The sequence below is a fragment of the Clupea harengus genome, chromosome 16 (assembly GCF_900700415.2).
Source record: "Clupea harengus chromosome 16, Ch_v2.0.2, whole genome shotgun sequence".
Classification (NCBI taxonomy): domain Eukaryota; kingdom Metazoa; phylum Chordata; class Actinopteri; order Clupeiformes; family Clupeidae; genus Clupea; species Clupea harengus.
Window position 1 is genome coordinate 2,555,662 of NC_045167.1, and position 24,067 is coordinate 2,579,728.

General features: G+C 46.3%; 1 protein-coding gene across 2 annotated transcripts; it reads right to left on the reverse strand.

The window, feature by feature from the left end:
• Window positions 1-12,144: 12,144 nt before the first annotated feature.
• On the reverse strand, window positions 12,145-24,062 carry asb3 (ankyrin repeat and SOCS box containing 3). 2 transcript variants are annotated; one of them, XM_031583324.2, is made up of 9 exons: window positions 23,479-24,062; window positions 22,018-22,182; window positions 21,824-21,936; window positions 20,523-20,655; window positions 17,893-18,070; window positions 16,314-16,502; window positions 15,370-15,636; window positions 14,945-15,078; window positions 12,145-12,401 (listed from the first exon to the last, which is right to left on the reverse strand). In XM_031583324.2, exons 1-9 carry the CDS (start codon window positions 23,672-23,674, stop codon window positions 12,217-12,219), a joined length of 1,560 nt encoding a protein of 519 aa, XP_031439184.1. In that variant the 5' UTR covers window positions 23,675-24,062; the 3' UTR covers window positions 12,145-12,216. The 2 variants fall into 2 exon arrangements, with proteins under 2 accessions (XP_031439184.1, XP_031439183.1); XM_031583323.2 differs by having other exon boundaries at window positions 22,018-22,185.
• Window positions 24,063-24,067: the final 5 nt, after the last annotated feature.

Genomic DNA, 24,067 nt, shown 5'->3' on the forward strand with positions numbered 1-24,067 from the left:
ATACATTTCCAACCCACTCCATTCTAAATGTTCACACGGCACAAATGAAGTGATCCATGCTCCCAAACCACCTCAGCCGCGCCCCAGTGCCGTTGGTTAACATTGGAAAGCTGTGTTTGGACCATATGCCTGCTGATGTTACAGGACTGAGGCGACAGAGCCCTTGACACCTCCTGTGAGGTCACCTTCTCCCCCCCGCTCTGCCCCTTCTCCAGCGCTCTCATTAGGACGGCTCAAGAGACACCACACAGCCAGACCAGACCTGTCCAGCAGAGCTGCGAGCTGCTCCAGCCCACATGTGCACGGTGCAATTATCTTTTCCTTAGAATTGACTCTCTTCCAAAGGAGGAGTGTGGGTTGAGTAGAAAAACGTGGCTAACATTTTTGAGCAACAGGTGTTCATCTTCCATTCTAATTGACAGAGGCGTTGCATTTGTTTCTCTACACTTTCCCCCCGTGTTCTAAACATGGACACTCATCATTACCTGCCGTCCGGAGGGGGTGGGGTGTGTGCCCTGAGGCGGGGTCGTCAGGGGCAGAATCGCCCGAGCCAACAGTGGACATGATGTGAGGATGGAGACCATAAGGCATGGGCAGGGAGAGACAGGTGATTGCATGATGCTCCACTGGATGACAGGTGAGGGGACTCTAACAAGCCCTCATTAGAGGGTCCAGCCTGCCTCTCCTCTCCTCTCCTCTCCTGAGCTTCCGTCACGCTGCTCGTCTGCATGAGGAGAAGCTCCGGCGGCTGGTTCACGCCCCCCCAGGCTGCTCCCTCCCTCCCTGCCTTCCCTCCAGCCCTCGTTCCCCTGCCTCAGGCTCACCCACACCCTGAGCTTAGCCCAGGGACCTTGCCTTTGGACTTGTGGGGGATTATGCGGTGGCTTTAGGCAGCTTTACTTTTCAAGATCATAGCGCTTGGAAGTCCAGGCCAAATCAGGAAATGAGATCATGCCGGACCACATTTCCCACAATGCCAAGCATCAAAGGTGGTGGTGGTGGTGGGGGGGAATCGAGTCAGAGTTAAACACGGCCCCACTCTGCTGGTGCGGGATGAAAGTGGGAGCTTCAAAGGAGCCAGAGCACAGCAGACTGAGCGGACTTCTGGAGGAGGCGGGGAAAAAAGGGAAAAAAAAAATAACACCGTCACCATGGCAACAAGCCAGAGATGATGACATTTTGAAATTGAAACATGAAACTGAGTAGACAAACAGCACATGTGATTATTGTGATGGCGAACATGGCAAAGGGAGATGGTTCACAAGTAAAGCCCAGAAAGGCAATTCTGTGTACTGAGACACGCTGTGGTGATGATGGTATGTGGTGTTTTGGAGGAGGCTCTTTTTTTCAGCAGTGCAGCTGATGTTCGCCTCCATCTTCGCCTTTTAGGGGACCTTGAAAAGAAGCTGGCCTCCTGGGGAAGCGCTCGCTGGCATCCTCTTGGAATGTCAGTGGGAATCACCAGCTGCTTCGAGATGGAGTGAAAGCTGGATAAGAAACATCCAATCCCAGCGTTCTCCTCCCCGTCCCAACAGGCTGCCGTCTCGTTCATACATTCATCTTTCTCGTCACGAGCATATTCAGTGGTGGTTTGCTTCATCAAATAATCACACCATTTCGAGAGCAACAATGGTCCCCCCCCTCATGACCAACCCACTGTGTATCAGCCAGGGATGCACACATACTCAGTGCTTTTGGTCATCGCACTGAAATGTCATCCATTTAGCTGTGGCACAAATACAAAGCATCACATTTTTGGCTCATCATGAATTCATAAGGTATTATAAACACCACTCTTCTGCAAAAAATGTATAGAATATTTAGATAGCTTCATGAATAATCAGAATATAAATATTTTAACATGTATACCAATTCAATTCAAAGCCCATTTAATGCATAATAGATAATCTTACTTTCAATATAGCAAACATGAATCGTTAGTTTGGATACATTGGGAGACATACATATATAAGCAAACTTAAAAAACAACAGGGAGCTGGATCTCATAATAGCTACGTGAATATGTACCCACCTTGGGAAGATCTACGAGGAAAAGAAGAGAGCATCATTGTGCCCACTTCTCTGGGCAAGGAGAGTGATAGGTGTGGGTGATAGGAAGAGCGGGTGGAGTGGGTCTTTACTCCAGTGGATGAACACAGAGAGTGGGTAGAGTGAACCTCTACTAGGGTGAAATGTGGGGTGTGCAACCCCTCCGAGTTTCATTGGTTGGGTGGGGAGCAGGGCCCCATGAAGGACAGGTGATTATGCTGTGGCATCTAGAGCTGGTGGAATGATTGATGACCTGTCATACTGGAATGGATGTGTTTGTTTTGTTTGAGAAAGTGAGTTTCTTTAGTGTGTATGTGCGCTTGTGTATGTGTGGTGAGGGAGTGTTCTAGAATGGGATGGACACCAATCACTAGGCGTCACACACCCTTCCATTTTGGGTGAGGAACGTCAGTTTCCGTCAATCCTGCGTCAGTGGAACGGATCTGCTGATTTACAAGGACCACACCACATGCCTCATTATCAGTCAGGTCAACCTCAGTTCTGCTGTCAAAGCCAATCAAAAGCATAACAGCTGAATCACAATGCTGCTATTGATGGAAGACCTTCAACCAATTATAATAAAGACACCATATAAGTTTAATCAATGCAAATATTGATAGAATAGCTTTAATCTATACATTTTAAATAGAGATGTAATGAAATGCACCTGCTGGAGTGTTGGATCCTGGAGGCGTTTGTCGCTGGCCTGTCGTTGATGTGGAGACCCAGTTCACCCTTACAGGTGACTCCGGAATGAATGTAAATGTCAAGCCTTTCGCTTCCACACCCACTGAATTTACGAGTGTTATTTGTGGTGGCTTATTTTCGCCCAAGACTCGAGGAAAGGACATGCATCAGCATGTTCCTTGAGGGGACACATTTCAATTGATGTTTTCTTGTTACCCTGCAGAGAGATGTATGCGAGAGGACGCGGAGTCGAAAACCATGAGGACATTCAGCTGGAGGCTTTCAGGAGGGGAAAAAAAAACCCTCTTTTGGAATGCCTGTAAAGGGAAAAAAAAAAAACGAATACATTTTTTTGTGTAGTATTAGAATTTCCATGTAATATCCAGAGTGGCATCCCAACATAACCTAACAACAGGTATCTGCACTAAACACAGCCACCACCACCTGCATGAAAACCTAGGAGAAATAATGCACTCGAGTGAGAAAGGCATTACTTTCACACTCAGCTTCAACCTTGAAGCCTTCACTTACATTCCCTCAGAAACTATAATTGTGTCATGTAAAATGCCAAGGGTAAGTGTGTGCTCGAGAGTAAACATGTAACGTGTAGAGAATGCCATATAGTATTTCATGATTACCTAATAGCCTTATCTGCTGGTGGGTGGATGAGTGCGGCCAGAAATGGCACGGTGAAACGGAAGGCTGCCACTGATTCCGCCCCTTGTTACTAAGGAAAGGACACAGACTCCCCAAAGGAACGTTCCTCTTCAAGATGTTATTTTTGCCCCTATCTCAGAGACTCGCACTTAAAGTTTATGAGGGATTGAGAATGGATAATTAGCATTTAAACGACCTGACACATTCCTTTTTTTTAAACCGGAGCTGCCCCTGCAGTTGCAGTCACCTTCCCCTTCATCGGATCATCAGTGTCAAACAGGTCGCTCTGTTCTGAAGCTTCAAACGTCTCGTGGAGTCCCTCAGAGCAAGCCATCGCCACGCAGGTACTCTGATGTCAGACAGAAATGGTTGAAAAGCGAAAAGGGGCTTCAGATATGGGGTCAGGCTGGGCCCTGTGGTGCCTTATCCCTGGTTGTCCTCTGAAGGAACAGCAGTAGAAGACTCCCATACCGGCTCCGTGAGCGCCGATACCGGCTGTGTGAGTCCTGTGGGGGGGCGTCTCCTCTGGGGAGGTGCTCCTCCAGGCGAGAGCTACGGCAACGGGAGAACGAGAGCAGACAGTTTGCCTTGAGGTTCCTCTCGGCTCCTCTGATCCTTTAAGTAAGACCGAGAGAACCCAAATTGAGTAGCAGCACTGATAGTCACAGCATGTTTCTCTGGTACATCACTAAGGCAAACTCGCACAAAAAACCTCGCAGAACTTTAGTCAAATTGCCATCTTCTTTTATGCTTCCCCTGTGAATGTGATCTCTCAGCAATTAAGGGAGTTCCTCACATGGCCATTTCACTGGTGCGGGGGGAGCTTCTTTATTACTTTAACTTAGTACTGCTTAATTCCCTATTATACAGTGTTGTTGTTTCTCTAGATCAGCGACAGCTGTAATTCTCGCATGGGCCTTGGAGAGGATAAGCCCGTAACAGAACTCATTAGTCAGAGTGGCCTTGCTTTAATAAAAGGTTAATTAGGAATTTTGTTATGGCCTCATGGGAGAGTCGGCGTAACAACGCTGGACGAGACTTTCTGTGACTCTCAAACAAATGACACACACACACACACACGCGAACACCCAAACACGATCCACAACTTCACTGCAATGGCTGTGTATGGCATCGTGGAGGAGCAGGAGGCCCCACCTCACACGTGCCCCTGTACCCCGCTGCTCTCACCTCCTTCCTCACGGCTTCAGACTGCTGGGTCTTGCCCCATCTCCTTCCTCCCTGATGAACTGTTGTCATTAGCCGGAGGTGAGATTACTGCGCTCACAGTCAGGTGTGGCTCAGTCTTCCCCACTCAGCAGATTCACCTCCCACTCAGCAAGAGGTCTGGATGCGAAGGCCCAGGGGGAGGTGAACCCTTACCACATCCAATTACTACAGATCATCAACTGTGCTTCATGCATTGTGGGGTAAGCACAGGGATAGGGCTAAGTTCTAGCCTGGCTAACTAAAGCAGAAATAAATGAGAAATCTTTCCTGGTTTTGCAGAATTTATTCATCATACACCACAAAATCCTGATGCACAAGAAGTCCCCTGCTGTCTCTCTCTTTTAGGGGAAACTGTTCATTGGTAAGTCAGCTGTAAAAAAAAAATCCCCCCCCCCATTTCCAAGTACTTCCAAGATAAAACTCTGACATTCCATTTGTGGTTTCCCTTGGCAAGGAGGTTTTGGCTGGACGGATGAGGCAAGCTCTCCACAGCCAAGCACCTGGGACAGAACATCCTACGCCTCCCCACGCAGCTGCCCTCGGAGCCATGACTGAGGCACAGGAGGGGCAGCTGGGGGTCTGGGCTGCCTCCAAAATCCAGCCATCCTCCATCCTCATTTTCCATATTCAATGTTTGGTTCAATTCTGCAGAATACAAAACCATGCTGTACAAATGCCCCCACTGCTAGTTGCATCTGTATTCTTTGTCAGGAAAGTACAAGTGTAGGTGCCAAAGACGGAAGGAAAAATTGTGGCACAGGCATGGCATGGTTCATGCCAGTCAAATGACATGAACAGCTGTAATTAAATCCCCCCGGAGGCCATACACAACAGGTTGATACAGGGTTCTTCTGGGCTTCTGCCATTCTAGTCAGGGGGTATAATAACCCACAGCTGCCTGCATTTATAGTTTTATGTGTCAGGGTTACTGTAGAGGCAGAGTGACAGATAAACATTCAAGTGTGCTCGCAAAGAAACAGCTTGCACCTTGTAATGGGCAAGGGCCAATCGCATGCTCCTCCAGAGACCCTCAATTGATGTAGCGAGGTAGTCTCCTCTCAAGGCCATGTGGCACTGGCTGGCTGGGGTTTGGCCCTGAGCCCAGTTTAGCCAAGTCACAGGCAGTCTGCACCGAGGTAAGAAAGGCTAGTTCTGCCTCATACTGCGGCCTTATATATATATGTGGTCCTGGTGTGAAGGGAAATGAGCCACTCTACATAGAGCAGGAAATGGGAGGTGCTGTCCGTGGTGCTGACATGTCTTTGGACTTCATAATCCACTGGAAAGCACCTCCAGTGCACAACTGAAACACGTCCTTCTCCATGAATAACACGGGTCAAAATGATCCAGGATTCATTCATAATCAATCAATCAATCAATCAATTCAATTTTATATAGCGCTTCTCTATATACCCGAAGTCGCTTTACAGAGTCCAGAGTCCAGTAGTCATACACACACAGTCATACCGGTCGTGGTAAGCTACCTCAGTAGCCACAGCTGCCCTGGGGCAGACTGACAGAAGCGTGGCTGCCAATCAGCGCCAACGGCCCCTCCGACCACCACCAACATTCATTCATATTCACACAATGCAATGCATGTCTTTATGATGATAATAAAGATGATAATGAAGAATAACATGACTGCACACTGGTTTGTGAATTTTAAAATGCGCTCCAACCCATTCCACAAACTAGGCACCCCCATGAAAATGAAATGCAGCAGTAGTTGGAACAGTAGGATCGGTCCTTCGCCTGATACCAGTGCAAGTTGCCAGTAACAATATGCTTCAAAACGTGGCAAATTGATGCATACGGTCTCTCTAACCTGCATAGACATTATTATCGCACAATGTTAGAGTATTACCCAGTTTGTTAGTTGGCAATTCTTATAACGGTTGCTGGCTAATGTCGGCATGTTGACAGGGTCTAAATCTGGTCTTGTTCTACAGCCCCAGCAATATGAGAGATTATCACCATGGAGAACAAAGTCTCATCTATCTGCTGAGAAGGAACAATTTCCTGGATATATTTTTAGGAATTCTATCCATCACCCCCTGACGCTCTCAAGTCCACTTGGCTCCCCCCCCAACCTCGCTCTTCCCGTTTCCCTTTGACAGAGTGCTACCATCACAGGGTCGCTTGGCAACCACGTTTTAATGATCCAATCCCAAGGAGAGCTTTGAGCAATAACCACAGACAAGCATCAGCGAGTGTGGCACACGCTCCACATGAGAGCAAACCCACTCCGTCACAGTGATGAGGGTTTGACAGTGTGATGAAATCGGCACGCACGCGCACGCACACACACACACACACACACGCGCACACGCACACACACACACACACACGCACACACACACATACACACACACGCGCACACGCACACACGCACACACGCACGCACACACGCACTCACGCACACAGGCACACAGGCACACAGGCACAAACACACACGCACAAACACTCTTACACACAAGCCCGCACATACATTCACAGTCATGCAGAGCCACTTCTCAGATACTGAGATGAGAATGGCTCTTTGGAGTCTGCCTCCACACCCACAGACACCACAAAGAAACACAGGACATTCAGCATACATACAGTACATGCACAGATACAACACGCCACCTGTGACTCCACTTTCTACTGCATATCCTCGGTTGGTCAGGTGTGTTCACAGCAATATTAGTCAAACATAATCATGAACCGGAAGTAGAACAGCTAAGCCTTCTGAGACGTCTGCCAGGGACCTCTCAATCAGTGGAAAATGCTCTCAAATATGCATTATTACTCAAAAATCATGACTGATTCTGCTCTCTATCATATTGTGCAAGGATCTGGAGACCATTCTAGACCCTCTGCACCACAACAGATGCCCCCACTTATTGATCCTATTTCCCATTTGGATCCCAGTTCAAAGTCCACAGTTCCCACTAAGCTCACATCGCCTCAGCTAAAGAAAACAGCAGGTTTGCAGCAGCAGCAGCAGCAGCAGCATCGTGTGTGTTTGAAGGCACCTCTTGTTATTCAACAAAGGGAGGGTATTTGAGGGAGGATCCATCTTGCATTGTGCTGCATTAATGATGTGGTCGCACTCTGTCCTGATTTGGCTCGCCGTGAGATGTATTATAAATGGCCCATCTGCCAGGCGAGGAGCCACGCCATCAGAAGCACCAGGTGAGCTTCAAACACTTCCCATACAGATCAGGGAAGCTCCGGAGGCAGGCCCGGGGTGGGTAATCGGGAGAATCGGGAGAGTTCCCGGTGGGCCGCTTCACTTCTGGGCCGGTCGAGAATTAAATTTTTTGACATTTGTCACGTTAGTCCATCTTCTCTTAAAGTAGGCTACACACATTCCGCATTCTGACACCGGAGCCTCTGCATGGGTTGTACCATGCGAGAAAGTTCTCCCCTCCCAAATAGAGTTGGTTGGGTCCATAGCCCGTCTTTTCCCAAAAGTTTTCTCAGATAGGCTACCGATAGCTGGGCCGGCCCTACCGCAACGATACGCCTCAGGGAGGATGGATGGGAGGAAGAGGCCAGGAAGGGCTGAAAAAGCCAGGTTGAAAAAAAGAAAGGCATTGGAGGAGGGTGATGCCAAATGTGCCAAGCTTACCGATTTATTTTCAAAAGGACAAACACAAGTGGCAACTGGTAAATAGAGACATAGGCCTAATGATTAGCAACGTAATTATTCGGCTAACGTTGTAGCGTTGGTTAATATCGTTGTAGCGTTGTCAACCTATTCGCAAGCAAAATATTAAATTGAATAAAAAAAAATTTGCCTTTTTATATCACCCAATATATGGCGATCCATAGACTTTGCAAATATTATGCAAATATTGATAACAAAACTGAAACTTGATCTGCGTATAGATAGAAAGTGGCTGAAACCAGTGCACTGCTTAGGCGGTTACTGACGCTGTGTAGATGCTGTTGGTGCTATTCGCAATGTAACGGTATACTGTACTGTGAGTTGAACTGTAAACATTAGTTGTTAAAGCCACTCTTTATAAATAAAGCCAATGCTTTATTTATTCTTGCTTTTGTTAATTTATCAACCTATTCTTGTGGAATAGTGGAATCATTTTTGTTAACTTCTCAGCTTGAGTGGATTATTATTTAATCTTTACATTATGTGTTGAACCATGGTATTAATAAAAAAAAAAAAACTACAGGATAGTAAGAGCTGAACTGTTGCTTCATTTATCCAATTTCCACTACCATGGAAAAAGTGGGCCGGTTTTGGGCCTGAAATTCCTGGGCTAAAAAGTGTCCCCACTCCGGCCCTGTCCGGAGGCATCCCAAAATCACACTACACAACAGGTGAACCAGGACCGAAACTCTGACAGAGAACAGAAGGGCTTTGTAAATATCTCAGACCAGCTTAGTTCAGGAGATGTTTGAAGATACATGGAGCTTTCAAAACAACTCGGACTGACCTGATGCACCCAATCAATTATTAAAATACAATGAAGTGAGGAGTTGCACATGGAAGACGGTTGCCTTGTGTTTCAGTGGGTCTAAGAAACAGGAAGGGCAAAGGACAACTATATGAAGGTGATGAGGAGAAGGCGAGTCTGGAACCGAGGGGGTGGGCGAGAGACAGCTGTGACGACTGGCAGATTCCACCTCTCTGGTGATTCTGAAGCCCTGATTGCCAATCAGAAACACAGCCGTGGGCCGGGGATACACCGGAAACACAAGGGCACCTTAATGCCCGTGATTGCGGTGAGCTCTAGCCCCTTGGGGCCCCACGGGGGGGCGGCTGATTGGCTGGAGCTGGGTCCCTTTGGGGTGGTGGGGGAATGACTCAGGGCTCCTGTTTCTACAAACACGGCTCCTTACTCCCCACAGCAGCGGTGTGAAATGGCTGCCGTCCTCGCAGTCGCAGCAGCAGCACCTCTCTCCTCGCCTGTCAGTGCTTGGGTGCTTTCTCCCCCTGCTGGTGACAGGTGGAATTGCAGCCAGATCCCCCATTTCATAGATTCAAACATTTGATTGTCCAAAGAATGTTTTTTGTATATATATATATATATATATGCAGGAATTTACTTATCATCATTTACTTTACTTATCAGATTTATTCAGGACACTGCTGGAATCATGATTGAAAATAGGTCTTAGTTCTATACAGTACACTACCATTAAAAAAAAAAAAACACCTAGAAAATGGCATTTTTTCCGGGACACTAATATTTGTATCGAAAAGAATAAGGTGCAAAACTTTTTTCTATTGCACACTTTTTTCTATTCAAATATTCTAACATTGGTCAGAAATATAATGTCGACCTTGTTAATGTTCTAAATGAGTATTGCAGCTGCAAATGGCTGATTTTGAATGGAATACCAACACACAACAGGCCCATCTTCTGCCACCATCACTCCTGTGTTGCAGTGGAACATTCTGTTAGCCAATCCTACCTTATCATGTTAAAAAGGATAATCAATCCTACATTATCATGTGAAAAAGGATAATCAATCCTACATCATCATGTGAAAAAGGATAATCAATCGTACATTATCATGTTAAAAAGGATAATCAATCCTACATTATTACGTTAAAAAGGATAATTCATCGTTAGAAAACCCTTTTGTGGTGTTTGTGTGGATGGAGACAGTTGTGCCATTTAAGGAAGCAATAAAACCATCCTTCTTTGGGCTTCAATATCCTTATCTGGAGCATCAGAACTTTCTTCAGAAACACCAGTCCATTATTGTTCTAAGAAATGAAGGCTATTCAATGAAAGAAATGGGCAAGAACCTGAAGATATCTTACAAAGGTGTGCACCACATCCTTCACAGACCAGTGCACACCGGCTTTAACCAGGACACAAACAGAAGAGGGAGTGGATAACAACATCACAATCTAGTTTGATCAACAGATGGCTTACAGGTCCTCAGCTGGCAGCTTCATTCAATAGTACCCCTAAAACACCCATTGTCAGCAGTGAAGGGGTGACGAGTCACCATCCTCATAGGCAGAGCTGGAAAGAAAAAGCCATATCTGAGACTGGCCACTGAAAGGAAAAGACTAAAATAGGCAAAAGGAAACAGATATGGGGTGGAAGATGATTGAAGATATGATATAGACAGACATGCCTAAGTTGAGTTGAGTTGAGTTTGGATCGCTGAGAAGAAACTTTGTGAAGCACATATTTGAAAAGCTGCTGGAGAAGTGCTTGACTCCATGTCTCAAGCACGGCAGTGGAACTGTGATGGTCTGGTGGTGCCATGTACGTATGTGCTGAGTATTTAATGTACAGAGTAACGGAATCTTTCTCAAGGAAGGCTAGAACTCAGTGGCCATGCCATACCCTGTAGACGGCATTTGACTAGAGCCTATTGAACCCTACAACAAGACAGAGACCAACAGCACAGCTCCAAATGATGCGAGGCCTATTTAGTGAAGCAGCAGTCAATCTGTAATGCTGCAAAGTTTGTAATTGCTGCAAATGGCGGATTCTTTGATGAAAGTACATTTTCAAGCACAAGTTTGTTGTTACATTTTATATTTTTAAGCTGAAATCATTACGTCTAACTTTGACAAGGTCTTGACTATATTTTTGATTAACTTTGCACCTTATTTGATGAATAAACATAAGAGTTTACCAAACTTTTGAGCTGTGGTGTATGTAGTGATTTAGAGGAGACCCTGAGACTGACGTGAAGGATGAAACCAGAGACTATTCAGACTAGGAGCACATCAGCCTGTCATGTCGGAACATCAGTCGATTGACTCCCGTTTGCAATTCTAATTCAGGGGTGAGTCAGTGACTTTCTGCCCTTGACACTGGTGGGGAAGGCAGAGGATAACAGACATGGGTGACAGGGAGAGAAAGACAAGGACAAAATAAAAAAACAAGGAGACAGAGACACAAGCTCACGCTGGAAACCAAAACCTAACTAAAATGTCTCCCTTATATTATTGACATAAATCCAGCCTCAATTTGCCCAGACCCAAAAATACCTGGATATCTGAGTTCCCCACAGGGGACATACTTTACCAGCGGTGCAATGAAAACGGCAGCAAGACAGCTGCGCTAAACAGTCTCTGCCTTCTGTGAAAAATAACAGTGAGTGCTTCGGTGAAAAATTGCCCACATACATATGGCCACTAGAGAGTAACTTTTCACCTGGCTAGAGCTCTGCTCAAGGTTCTGCCTGTGAACTTGTGAAGAACGACACACACACGTATGCCACTGCTCACGGGTGACCGGTGTGAAGAACGACACACACACGTATGCCACTGCTCATGAGTGACCGATGGAAGTACATGTGCACTGTGTGAGAAACACATCCAGACCTCTACATTTACAGCTGATGGTAGTGATTTTGCAGAAAGACCATTTGTCCTTGTTTCTAATTGACAGGGGCGGAGGAGGACAGAAGGAAAGGGGAGGGAAGAAAAACACATGAATCAGGGTTGAGGAGAGTCCAGCAGCTCTTCAGCCAACAATCACCACTCACACTCACCATCTCTAACCCCTTAATTGTAGAAAAATATCATAATAATTCATCTGCTTTCAAAAAAGAACTTTATTTAACATATTTACAATTGTGTGTGTGTGTGTGTGTGTGTGTGTTGTTCCCTCGCTAGGACACTGACAGGATGCCGATCGAGTTGCAGTGTTTTCTGAAGACGTCGCTGAACTGCACATAGTCGTGGAGGAGAGAGGGTAGGGGAAGCCGCTGGACGTAGGAGCGCTCGGCCAAGCGCTGGCTACCCACGCACGCCCGCAGCTGCAGCCGGCACAGGTGTGCCAACGGAGGGATCCCCTCTGCAAGAGAAGATGCCAGCACAAAGGTCAGTGCCCTGGACTCAAAACACTCAAGTGGGGGAACAAAGCACTAAGCACACATAGGGGTTCCCTTTGTGAAGGTTTTTTTCCCCCAGGAATGATAAGTGCCTGTTGAACCATCTGCCAGAGAGGTGCAGAATGAGATGTTTGTTGTGAAGCAAAGATGTGTCTTTGAAGAGAACAATGAACCGAAGGGGTGGATTTGGATGCAGGTTTCACAGCAGCAACTCTGACTCCAACAGACAGCAATATGTACAAGAGGTGGGGTAGCATCTATGGGACTAACATTCACATTACATTTCCCTGTGATTTAAAGCCCCTTTATACGAGAATTGGTATTTTTTTTGCCACTGAGCTCCCCTAAAGTTCCAGAGTGTAGTTCCCTTTTATACGACAGTCGTAAATACAAATCACGCTTTGAAACCCTCCAACTACCAGTGGCGGAGTGTATTTGTTAACAAGCTGAAGGATATGGAACCCGACAGAGACAACGGCAGAAGCCAAAGAAGCATTTGGACTGACAAGGTAGAGTAGTAGTACAAGATTTTACACAAATATATTTATTTATTTATTGTGACATCGGAGATGAGCGCTGTCATAACCAAAAGAATAACAAAAGAAGAATGACTGGTACTGAATACTGCTCGCGTTTAGCCCATGTACATTGTTTTCTAAACGTTTGAATGTGAAGTATGTGTTATCTAATTAAATGTTGATGGCGTCATGACAATGGCACATATTGTGCATAATACAAGTCAGCTGAGGCTTATTTGGTATGCGACTGACGAAGACTGATTTTGGCCTGACATGAATTTATTTGGATGCTAGCCAGTAGACGGGACTGAGGTCGATGACTTTGCGTATCTGGAAAAACTGCAAATTTCCATAAGACAGGGATGACACCGCTAAGGTTACAGCCTACGTTGCATTCTTTCATAAATAACATTGGCAGGGATGTTTATAATGAAAAACTAGTGAGGGCAGAGGATGCAAAATGAAGCGTAAATATATAGCCAAGGTGAGTCTGAAGACACCACCAAGCAAAAAAAACGAATTTCCTTACAGGCTGGTTTCAATCTCAGCTCTTTAATACCAACTATTGTCAACTGATCCGCCATCTTAAGTTGAAAACCTCACAGGTTTCTAGTCAGTGCTAAGTGTACCCTACAAGAGGAGCCTGTGAACGGAAGGAACACACACGTACACACAAGGAAGCCATGCTGGACCTATTACAGTTGCTCAAGACTTTCATCATCTGAACAAGCTCAACTGGCACACCTCATTAAGGCTAAATGCGTAGTATTGGACAAACACATTATTAGACATTAATGTCCTTTCCTAACTAGGAGGGGAAAAAAAAATGAGGTCTTCGTGTCCCATAGTTGACAATGGCTGTGGATGTGCCAAAACAAGCCTTGTGGGCACGCTGCATCAACCCACACTATTCATTTAATAGTAAACGCTGCCTCATGCATCTTAATTTCTTCTCTTCTTGAATGTGTAATGCAGGATGTGAGTAAGTGCCACCCGCTGTGCCGAAGCCCACTACTGAACCATCTGATGGGTCCATGATTATTCACAACACGCCCCCACCCAGACGGAAACAATCATTTCACTTTACACACTTCCTTTCACAAGCAAAGTGCATCAGATGGCGTCCGGTTTCCTGCCTTGCGATCAGAAGGTGAGTGTGTGTGTGTGTGTGTGTGTGTGTGTGTGTGTGTGTGCGGGGGAGAACCCCTGTTGTTCGCCCTCCCAAGTGCTCATCCCAGAGAGCTGACGCAGCTTGTGCGGACCACACAGGGCTTCTTTCATCTCCAACGCCTCTCTGTGGGCTTGGGAAGAGCAAAAAAAATAAACTAAACAATTACAGCAATTTTGGACTGCCCGCTTGGCTGGGCAACTTCCATGAGCCAGGCTGGGTGGACTCATATAAAACTCCACTTCCATGAGCCAGGCTGGGTGGACACATATAAAACTCAACTTTTTCAACTTCCATGAGCCAGGCTGAGTGGACTCATATAAAACTCAACTTCCATGAGCCAGGCTGGGTGGACACTTATAAAACTCAATTTCCATGAGCCAGGCTGGGTGGACTCAACTTTCTCCGACTGCTCAAGTCAACCCTACACACCTGACATTTTGCTACTCCGGCTCCATGGCTGGCAGGTGGGTAGCAAACATGCTTACAGAGTGTTACATCATCATCATCAGGCTGGATTAGCAGGGCCGCTGGACACTGGTCACTGATGCAAGAAGAAGTCAGTGAATGCACCAGGGGCTCAAGACCCGGGGAGGTGAACAATTGGCCAACTCTCCTCATTTTGAGGAATTACATCATGCAGTACCTGAACATGTTGACAGCATGACTGAAGTAACACAGAATGTTCTTTAGTTTAATTAGCGCAGGTCAAGGTATGTCTGTGTGTGTGTCTGTGTGTGTGTGTGTGTGTGTGTGTGTGTGTGTGTGTGTGTGTGTGTGTGTGTGTGTGTGTGTGTCTCTGTCTGTGTCTCTTATTTACCCAGAGGTTTCATTGTGGTCACAGAGGAAACAGCCTGGCGACGAGACAGGATATTCTGTATCTCCTGAGGCAGATCCCTCCAGTTGACGAACTCCAGAAAGAAAGAAAGCACTTCTTCCCCAGCTTCCTCAAAGCTGAAAGAAAACAACCGAGAGAGAGAGACTAAACACTGGGATCACACGCTGATGTAAAACACCCAAAGCAATCCTTTGAGCACTGCCTCCCCGAGTCTATTTTACACATTGTTGAGTTTCTGAAGCGCAGTTAAAGCCTCCACTCGTGTCAGTGTGAGCGCCTCAGTGACTTCTCTGAATGAGTGTGAGCTCCCCGGCTCAGCCCTTGGCACACAGGCATGCTGGCACAGAGGGCTGGTGGGTGATCTCATTTTCAGCGCGGCCACGTGTCGGCGGTGCTGCTGCCCTTACAGGCCGGGGTGCAGGAGGAGGGCCGGCTCCATTCCCGCTCGGAGCAGCAGGGGGAGCCAGCAGGAGGCGCTGTCCACTTCGGCCAGGGCCAGCCCAGCGAGAGCCGCGCGCTCCGGGCCCGAGGGGGGGAGGCCGCGGCAGGAGAGCACCAGCTGCAGCAGCTGAAAGCTCCTCAGGGCCAGCGAGTGCGCCTGGTCGCTGATGCTCGCCCCGGCGCCTAGGAACAGCCGCACTATCTCCACTCCTTCATCACTTTGAGTATATGAACTGAGGAAGAGGGGATTGAGAGAGAGAGAGAGAGAGAGAGAGAGAGAGAGAGAGATATACTGTTTGAGGATCATATCATTGAAGTGTACAATAAACAACTGATAAATGCTGTGGAGATTATTATCGTACAATATAACTACTGTTCCCTTACAATAAATGGCTTTGACAACAATGCCAAGAAGTACTTTTGGTAAGATATATAGAAAGATAGATAAAAGCATGGGTCAGTTTTGTAAACAATTGACATTGCAGCTGCATTGTATCCTGTGCTAAACAATGCCAAGTCATATTAATATGAAACCAATGACAGTGACAATGAATCACTTGTGACAGCAGACACATTGAGTCAACATCAGCAGCTAGAAGCTAAATATCCCTGGTGTTGTAAACATTTTGTTTATGCACCCAAACTCATATGCTGCTTTTAGTGATCATTTTGTTCCGACAAATAGGGATGGGCAGCTACTGGGCTAACCTTAATGGCAGCAGGTACAGATGGCTGCGAGTATCTAGGGGGATTTCACAAGCTAGTTTGTTTCCAGAGAAACATACAGTACATGCTATCTCTGTAAACATGTGGCTGTTCCCTGACCTCACCCTAACCTTATCTTGGCTATGAGTGATAAAACCAATCAGTAATGAGGGAGGTGTGTGTGTGTGTGTCTGTGTTCCAGAACCTCTCCATGGCCAGCTCCAGGGGACATGTGTATCCGAAGCAGGGCTGTGCGTCTGGGTTGTAGCCTGCGCGGAGGAGGGGGGCCAGGCTGGCTGGTCTCTCACTCAGCACCGCCTGGTACAATGGGCTCACCTTCCCCTTGCTGCACTCGCACTCCCTCTCTGTCACCTCCAGGAGGCGCTCCAGGACCCTGAACACCAGACCACCGGACCATCAGCTCCACAGAAGAGCAGGAATTCACAAGACATTTGTTAAAGTGACACTATGGAACAATTTGACACTTTTTGAGGGTATGGTTTTATAGGCAACTAGTTTTGGTACCATCCTCAAATTCATTTTGATAGCAAATGGTAATGCGAAGGACAGTGAAGGACCAACGGGCTGGTTTTTGCATGCCTTTTAGGTAGTTAGCTTGCTAGTTTTGGAACAGAACTCCTTATTGCTGCTTTAAGAATCAACCTGATCAGACTGATGTTTTAAGGACAACTGGAGGGATGCTACCGTAGTTTGGATAATGTTACGTACCAAGCTACTCTCCCAGCTCATTAAACCTAAGATGCTCTCAAAAGGACAGAAAGTAGGGCAGTAACTAAGAGATGTGTGTGTGTGTGTGTGTGTGTGTGTGTGTGTGTGTGTGTGTGTGTGTGAGTGTGAGTGAGTGTGAGTGAGTGTGTCTGTGTGTCTGTGTTTCTGTGTGTGTGTGTGTGTGTGTGTGTGTGTGTACGTGTGTGTGTATGTGTGTAACAAAACAAAACAAACGATGGTCTGGCACCTGACTGACCCCCAGAGAGATGAGGCTTTTCTTTCCCCCCACCGAAGGATGGCCTTCTCCAGCGCCCCCTGTCAGTCTTGGCAAGAACTTAGAACCTTAAGTTTAGTCTTTTTTGGAATTTGCATCTTTTTTCATAAAATACTGGCCGGTGCTTCCGAATCTCCCGGTATTCCCGTGTGGTTCGTGTAAATGCTATGGCATGGCGAGGCGCTTCTCCCGGTGTCCCCGTGTGGTTCGTGTAAATGCTATGGCATGGCGAGGCGCTTCTCCCGGTGTTGCTACAGGGGGATTAGCTGGCTTAAAACAAAAGAGAAAAGAAACACAAAAACCCACTAGCCGTGAAGCCAAGCTAATCCACCTCCCTCTAGGCTGATCAGGTCGGAGAAAAACCCCCTTCCTTGCGGAGCACCCCAACAACCGTACTTACCCGTCCATACAAAGCAACAACTCCTGCCGCAGCAACTCTAACCATACCTCACACAGTCTCTACGCCATCGCCATGTTATTGCTCAGCACAGGTTCCAAATCATAGCAGTTAAAGGGACAGCCCCACCCCTACTGAGGGACCGTCTGCTGCACACGTAAGAAGAACGTAGCAGGTGCCAGTAATGAATCAAACAAAGAAATAAACTAAATGCAATTGCATGTAAATGTACGTGAGTGTGTGTCATACTGGAGTGTTTTCCTGGCTGAACTGCCCTCTTCTAGAATCTGTCCTGATCTGTCCAATCCACCCAGGAGCGGGATTCATCTGTTCACTCTGAGCAGCAGGGATCAGCTCCACACCGGAGGACTGTGTGGGTCTCACCTGACATGTGAGAACTGTGCAGCGGCGTGGATGGGCAGCTGCCACTGGTCGCGGTTGCAGTAGAGGTTGGGGTTGGCACCGTGGGCCAGGAGCGCCTCCACACAGGCCAGGTGGCCCTCCTGAGCCGCGATGAGCAGCGGCGTGGCCAGGTCTGTGGCCTGGCAGTTCACATTGGCACCTGGACACGGTCAGACACACATGGATCAGGGGAGACACACATGACATGCGTACACATCGGTGGGAGTCGGTGTTCAGTATTGATTGACATACACCAGGTCATTCATGCCTACTCAGATATAAATAATTACACAGGTGGTAGAAATGCCATTGTAACAGTGCTTTGACATATCCACTGGAACAACTCCCATTTTAACAGTATATCTACAAAGGTACACATACTTGATGCGTCTATATGTAGCACCTTTCGAAGGTTTGAAAAGGACTGTACAAAAAAGGCATTATTAGTGTAACTTGGATGTGCTCGTCTGCGTGACATCACAATAGGGTCATTAAACTGGCTTGCACCTGTGCTTCACTGACACCTGCGCCAAGGTTCCAAGGCTCCTTCTCTCTGTCCCTCTCCATTCAACTGTTATATATTAAGAGACACCTTCCATACTCTACTTTTTTTCTCTCTATCTTTCTCTCTATCCCTCTCACTCTACTTTCTCTCACACTCCATCTCTCTGCTTCACTCCATTTTCTCTCCTTTCAATATTTTCCCTCTTCACTCTCTCTTCTTTCCTTCTTCCACTCTTCTTCCCTTCTTCCACTCTTCTTTCCTTCTTCCACTCTTCTCTCTTCTTTCCTTTCTTCTTTCCTTCTTCCACTCTCCTTTCCTTTCTTCTTTCCTTCTTCCACTCTTCTTTCCACATTGGTGGGAGTCGGTGTTCAGTATTGATTGACATACACCAGGTCATTCATGCCTACTCAGATATAAATAATTACACAGGTGGTAGAAAGGTCCACTGGAACACTCCCATTTTAACAGTGCTTTGACATATCCACTGGAACAACTCCCATTTTAACAGTGCTTTGACATATCCACTGGAACAACTCCCATTTTAACAGTGCTTTGACATATCCACTGGAACACTCCCATTTTAACAGTGCTTTGACATATCCACATAGCATCTCCTGCATTACCCAAAGGACCCCTCATTTCAAACCCAGGTGTCAGTTCCAGTTTGTGGTTAATATCTACAAAGGTACACATACTTGATGCGTCTATATGTAGCACCTTTCGAAGGTTTGAAAAGGACTGTACAAAAAAAGGCATTATTAGTGTAACTTGGATGTGCTTGTCTGCGTGACATCATAATAGGGTCATTAAACTGGCTTGCACCTGTGCTTCACTGACACCTGCGCCAAGGTTCCAAGGCTCCTTCTCTCTGTCCCTCTCCATTCAACTGTTATATATTAAGAGACACCTTCCATACTCTACTTTTTTTCTCTCTATCTTTCTCTCTATCCCTCTCACTCTACTTTCTCTCACACTCCATCTCTCTGCTTCACTCCATTTTCTCTCCCTCTTCACTCTCTCTTCTTTCCTTCTTCCACTCTTCTTCCCTTCTTCCACTATTCTTTCCTTCTTCCACTCTTCTCTCCTTTCTTCACTCTTCTTTCCTTTCTTCTTTCCTTCTTCCACTCTTCTTTCCACATCGGTGGGAGTCGGTGTTCAGTATTGATTGACATACACCAGGTCATTCATGCCTACTCAGATATAAATAATTACACAGGTGGTAGAAAGGTCCACTGGAACACTCCCATTTTAACAGTGCTTTGACATATCCACTGGATCACTCCCATTTTAACAGTGCTTTGACATATCCACTGGAACAACTCCCATTTTAACAGTGCTTTGACATATCCACTGGAACACTCCCATTTTAACAGTGCTTTGACATATCCACATAGCATCTCCTGCATTACCCAAAGGACCCCTCATTTCAAACCCAGGTGTCAGTTCCAGTTTGTGGTTAATATCTACAAAGGTACACATACTTGATGCGTCTATATGTAGCACCTTTCGAAGGTTTGAAAAGGACTGTACAAAAAAGGCATTATTAGTGTAACTTGGATGTGCTTGTCTGCGTGACATCATAATAGGGTCATTAAACTAGCTTGCACCTGTGCTTCACTGACACCTGCGCCAAGGTTCCAAGGCTCCTCTTCTCTCTGTCCCTCTCCATTCAACTGTTATAGATTAAGAGACACCTTCCTTCACTCTCTCTTCTTTCCTTCTTCCACTCTTCTTTCCTTCTTCCACTCATCTATCCTTCTTCCACTCTTCTCTTGTTTCTTCACTCTTCTTTCCTTTCTTCTTTCCTTCTTCCACTCTTCTTTCTTTTCTTCTTTCCTTCTTCCACTCTTCTTTCCTTCTTTCACTCTTCTTTCCCTTCTTTCTTTTCTTCTTTCCTTCTTTCACTCTTCTTTCTTTTCTTCTTCCTTTCTTAACTTTTGCATTTCATGCACTGGTATTTCCTTCAGTTTATTTGTAGCATCATATAATGTGACGACTTTTCTGTCCTGTATATGTAAATGAATGATGAACGGATGAGTGTAAAAGCCTGAAAGTCTTAGAGCTCTGTGTGATCTGTGCGTGTTGCCGTAGAGACCAAACCGAGTACCTGCCCCGGCGAGCATCTCCACACACTGGCTGTGTCCATACTGAGCGGCCAGGAACAGAGGGGTGATACTGTAGTCATCCACCGCCTCCAGGCTCGACACCCCGGCCAGCATCCGCACAATATCGGCATGGCCCTGAGGAGACACAAGGAGGAACTTAAGGGAACGTGAAGAGCAGAGAGTAATGCCAGTCATCTCCAGCGCCACAGTGTAGTTGTTCCCATGAATCCCGTGGAGCATGTCTGTGAGATACGGTGTGGGCTCTCAGGAATGCACACAGCAATGTCACGCCTATTCCAGTTCAGATGCACACTTTAAATCAGTACATAACTACAAAGGCCACTGTTTCCTACATCTAACCAGGGCCACAGAGAAGCCTAATATCCACAGTGCTGTGGGTGGCCAGGGGGGCTGAGAAACATTTGTGTGCGTGTGTGCCGTGTTGAAGCTGAGTTTATTCCTGGGATTATTAGACTTGTATTTATTGATAATATGGTGAAAAAAGGATGTGTTGTTTTTCTACTTAATGTGAAATGAAACTAATGACTGTTGTTTGTGATTGTTAAATGCATGCGTATTAGTGATTTTTATACTTGAGTAGAGAATGTGTTGGGTGCCTTTCCATTGGTTGAAGGCTGTAGAAGGCCTTGTGACTGTCACCATAACACCTCTGTATTATCTCCTTCATAGCCTTTGTGTGTCTGTTTTGCATTCATTAGGTCCTCTCTTCCTTTGAGCTGACCTTGGGTTGGGTCAGGGTGTACATGATCTTAGAAAAAAGAATTCCTTGTGCTACATGAAGGGGAATTTACAGAACAGCTCTTCTTATTATGAAAACAACATGGCAAACTTCATATATCTGTAGGGACCACGCATTATCAACAGCATTATTTGGGCCTTCAATAGAATGAAAGGTACGCTTACTTACAGATATCCGTGCCAAAGGTTGCGTTCTGTGTTGAGTGTAAATACAGAATACAGAAATGAAATAAAAAGAGAAACTTTGTATTCCTGTGGTAGGATGTCCTAGAGTTAAAAGATCTCAAGAACAAAATACAAAAGAAGTGGTCACGAAGTGTTCTAGAAAGAAAAAGACACTTTACAAAGTAATCTCCGGGGCCGAGGAAAAAAGACAAGACACTTCTCTTTTAAGACAGGGGGTGACCTTTTGAGAAATGAAGTTATGCGTGCCCCAGTTTTTCTTGTCTGTCTAGGTTGTGTGTGTGTGTGGCTGTTCTTTCTATAGGTTAAAGTCAGGGGAGCTGTGTACATGTACACCTAAATGTGTATGACGGAAGCTCACCCTGTATACAGCCTGGTGGAGGCAGGACCAGCCGGACACCGAGCGCTGGCCGTTCACCTCAGCTCCGTGTCGGATCAGTACTTTCACCGTCTCCTGGTGACCCCCGTCCACTGCTACAGAAACAGAGAGCACCCTTCACCATCAAAGCGACTGAGTCTCATCATAGCATGGATGTCAAAGACATGTGGACCTACCTGCAAAGAGGGGACAGGACAGGTCATGGGTTTTCAGGTTGACGTCAGCGGCGACTTTAAGGAGCAGCTTGACTGAGCGAACGTGACCATTTTTGGCAGCAAAATAAAGGGGCGTTTCCGAGTTGTGTGTCAACGAGTTGACGTAGTCACAGGAATCCATGGAATCTGCTGGTGAGATGAAATGATAAAAAATTCAGTATGGATCTTCTGACAAGAAAGCTGTGCAACAGTACATGATGGCTGAAGTCAAAAGCACCATGTGGGCAAGTAATATCTGTCTGTGTCAAGCTTTCTGCACCCTGTAGTGAGCCCAACCCTAGAGGACATTCAACGTAATACACCGATGAGCCTAAACACAACACACACTCACAGACGAAGCAAATCACGTTGATTATCTTGTAACAATGGTACGCATCAAGGTCCGGGATATATTAGACAACAAGGGAGCAGTCCGTTCTCATACAAGTCGACATGCTGTATGCAAGAGAAATGGGTAATTGAAAAGACCTGAGCGACAAGCATCTCCAAACCAGCAAGGCCTGTGGGTGATCCTGGCCAGCAGTGGTGATGAGAATCTACCAACAGTGGTCCAAGGAGAGACAGCCCATGATCCTGGCCAGCAGTGGTGATGAGAATCTACCAACAGTGGTCCAGGGAGAGACAACCCATGATACAGAGACAGGGTGTTGGGCACCCAAAGCTACTTGATGGGCGAAGGTGAGCGAAGGGGTACCCTGTCTGGTCCAAACCAACAGGAGGGCTACTGTGGCACAAGTTTCAGACAATGTTAATGATGGTTATTGGAGTAATGTGTCCCAACACACAGTGCATAACAGCCTGGCTATGGGGCTGGCCTGCTGCCATAGAAGCATGCAAGCTTCGGATTTAGACCTCAAAGCAATGGAAGAGAGCTGCCTGGTTCGATGAGTACCGTTTTCTTTAACATCATGTGGACAGCCAGGTGCATATGCACAATTTACCAGGGGTCATGAGTGCACCAGGGTGCACTGTGGGAAGAAGGCAAGCCGATTGGCTGTGGACTCTGTCAGTAGCACCACATATTGCCCTGGATGTGCTGGAACAACTAATGGCTGGACCAACCCTGGCGGCTCTACCTTGCAACTTACAGGACATGTTTCCCAGGATCTGTTGCTAATGTCTAGGCGCCAGATCCCACAGGGCACCCTCAGAGGTCTTGTAGAGCCCAGGCCTGGGCAGTTCATATTCGTTTTGGCAGCACATAGAGGGTCAACAGAATATTAGGCAGGTATGTTCGCAATAATGCTTTGGCTCATCGGTGTTGGTTACTTATATGACAAGGGTGCATTCTACTCAGCTAAGCTATAGAAGCACACAACTTGCATTCTTCACTGAAATACATGTCATCTGAAAGTGCAAATGTATTTCCAGGGCAAAGACATATTTCGACCAAGCACTTAAACTGGCATCAAACAAACTTACTGGATGTAGTGAGAAGACGCACGCATTCCGTTGATCCAGAGGCAGCAGCTTCGTGCAGCGGATTCCATCCTCTATTATCTTTTACGTCAGCGCTGTAGCCCCTCTTCAGCAACCGCTGAACCCGTCTAGCATCCCCGGCTCTAGCAGCAAGACCCACGGCGGAACAAGTGTCCTGATAACATTCTGTGAAGTCCATTCCAGGCTTCGGTCCAGTCAATCAGTCGGAGGTTGATTTATTGAACTTGCCTTCTACAGTAAGAGCTACGTGAAGAGTAGATACATTACTATTTTAAACTTCTGATTGTAATATTATATTAATTTGCTCTGTACGGGAAATTGATTCTGGAGCCTTGAGTGTTGCAGTCAAGATTGTTTGCTAGCTGGATAGCTAGCTAACTTTGTTAGCACATCCTAGTATACTCATCAGTACTACAGACCGACTTTACCACAAAAATAGAACTGTGTTGTATTTGGGTAAACAATTGAAGGCTAGCGCAATTATTCTCTCAATAGCTTTTTACATTCCCTCCTTTCATGGTGGTACAGTACGTTGGCATTTGTGAGGATGTTGGAATGCGCTTGTTACCTT

Coding starts and splice junctions, on each gene's coding strand:
- asb3 (XM_031583323.2), bottom strand. CDS start 23,674: ATGGACTTCACAGAATGTTATCAGGACACTTGTTCCGCCGTGGGTCTT. Junction 15,079..15,369: donor CTCCTCCTGCACCCCGGCCT/GTAAGGGCAGCA, acceptor GTTTTCTTTCAG/CTTTGAGGAAGCTGGGGAAG. Junction 12,402..14,944: donor GACCACAATGAAACCTCTGG/GTAAATAAGAGA, acceptor CTTCTCTTGCAG/AGGGGATCCCTCCGTTGGCA.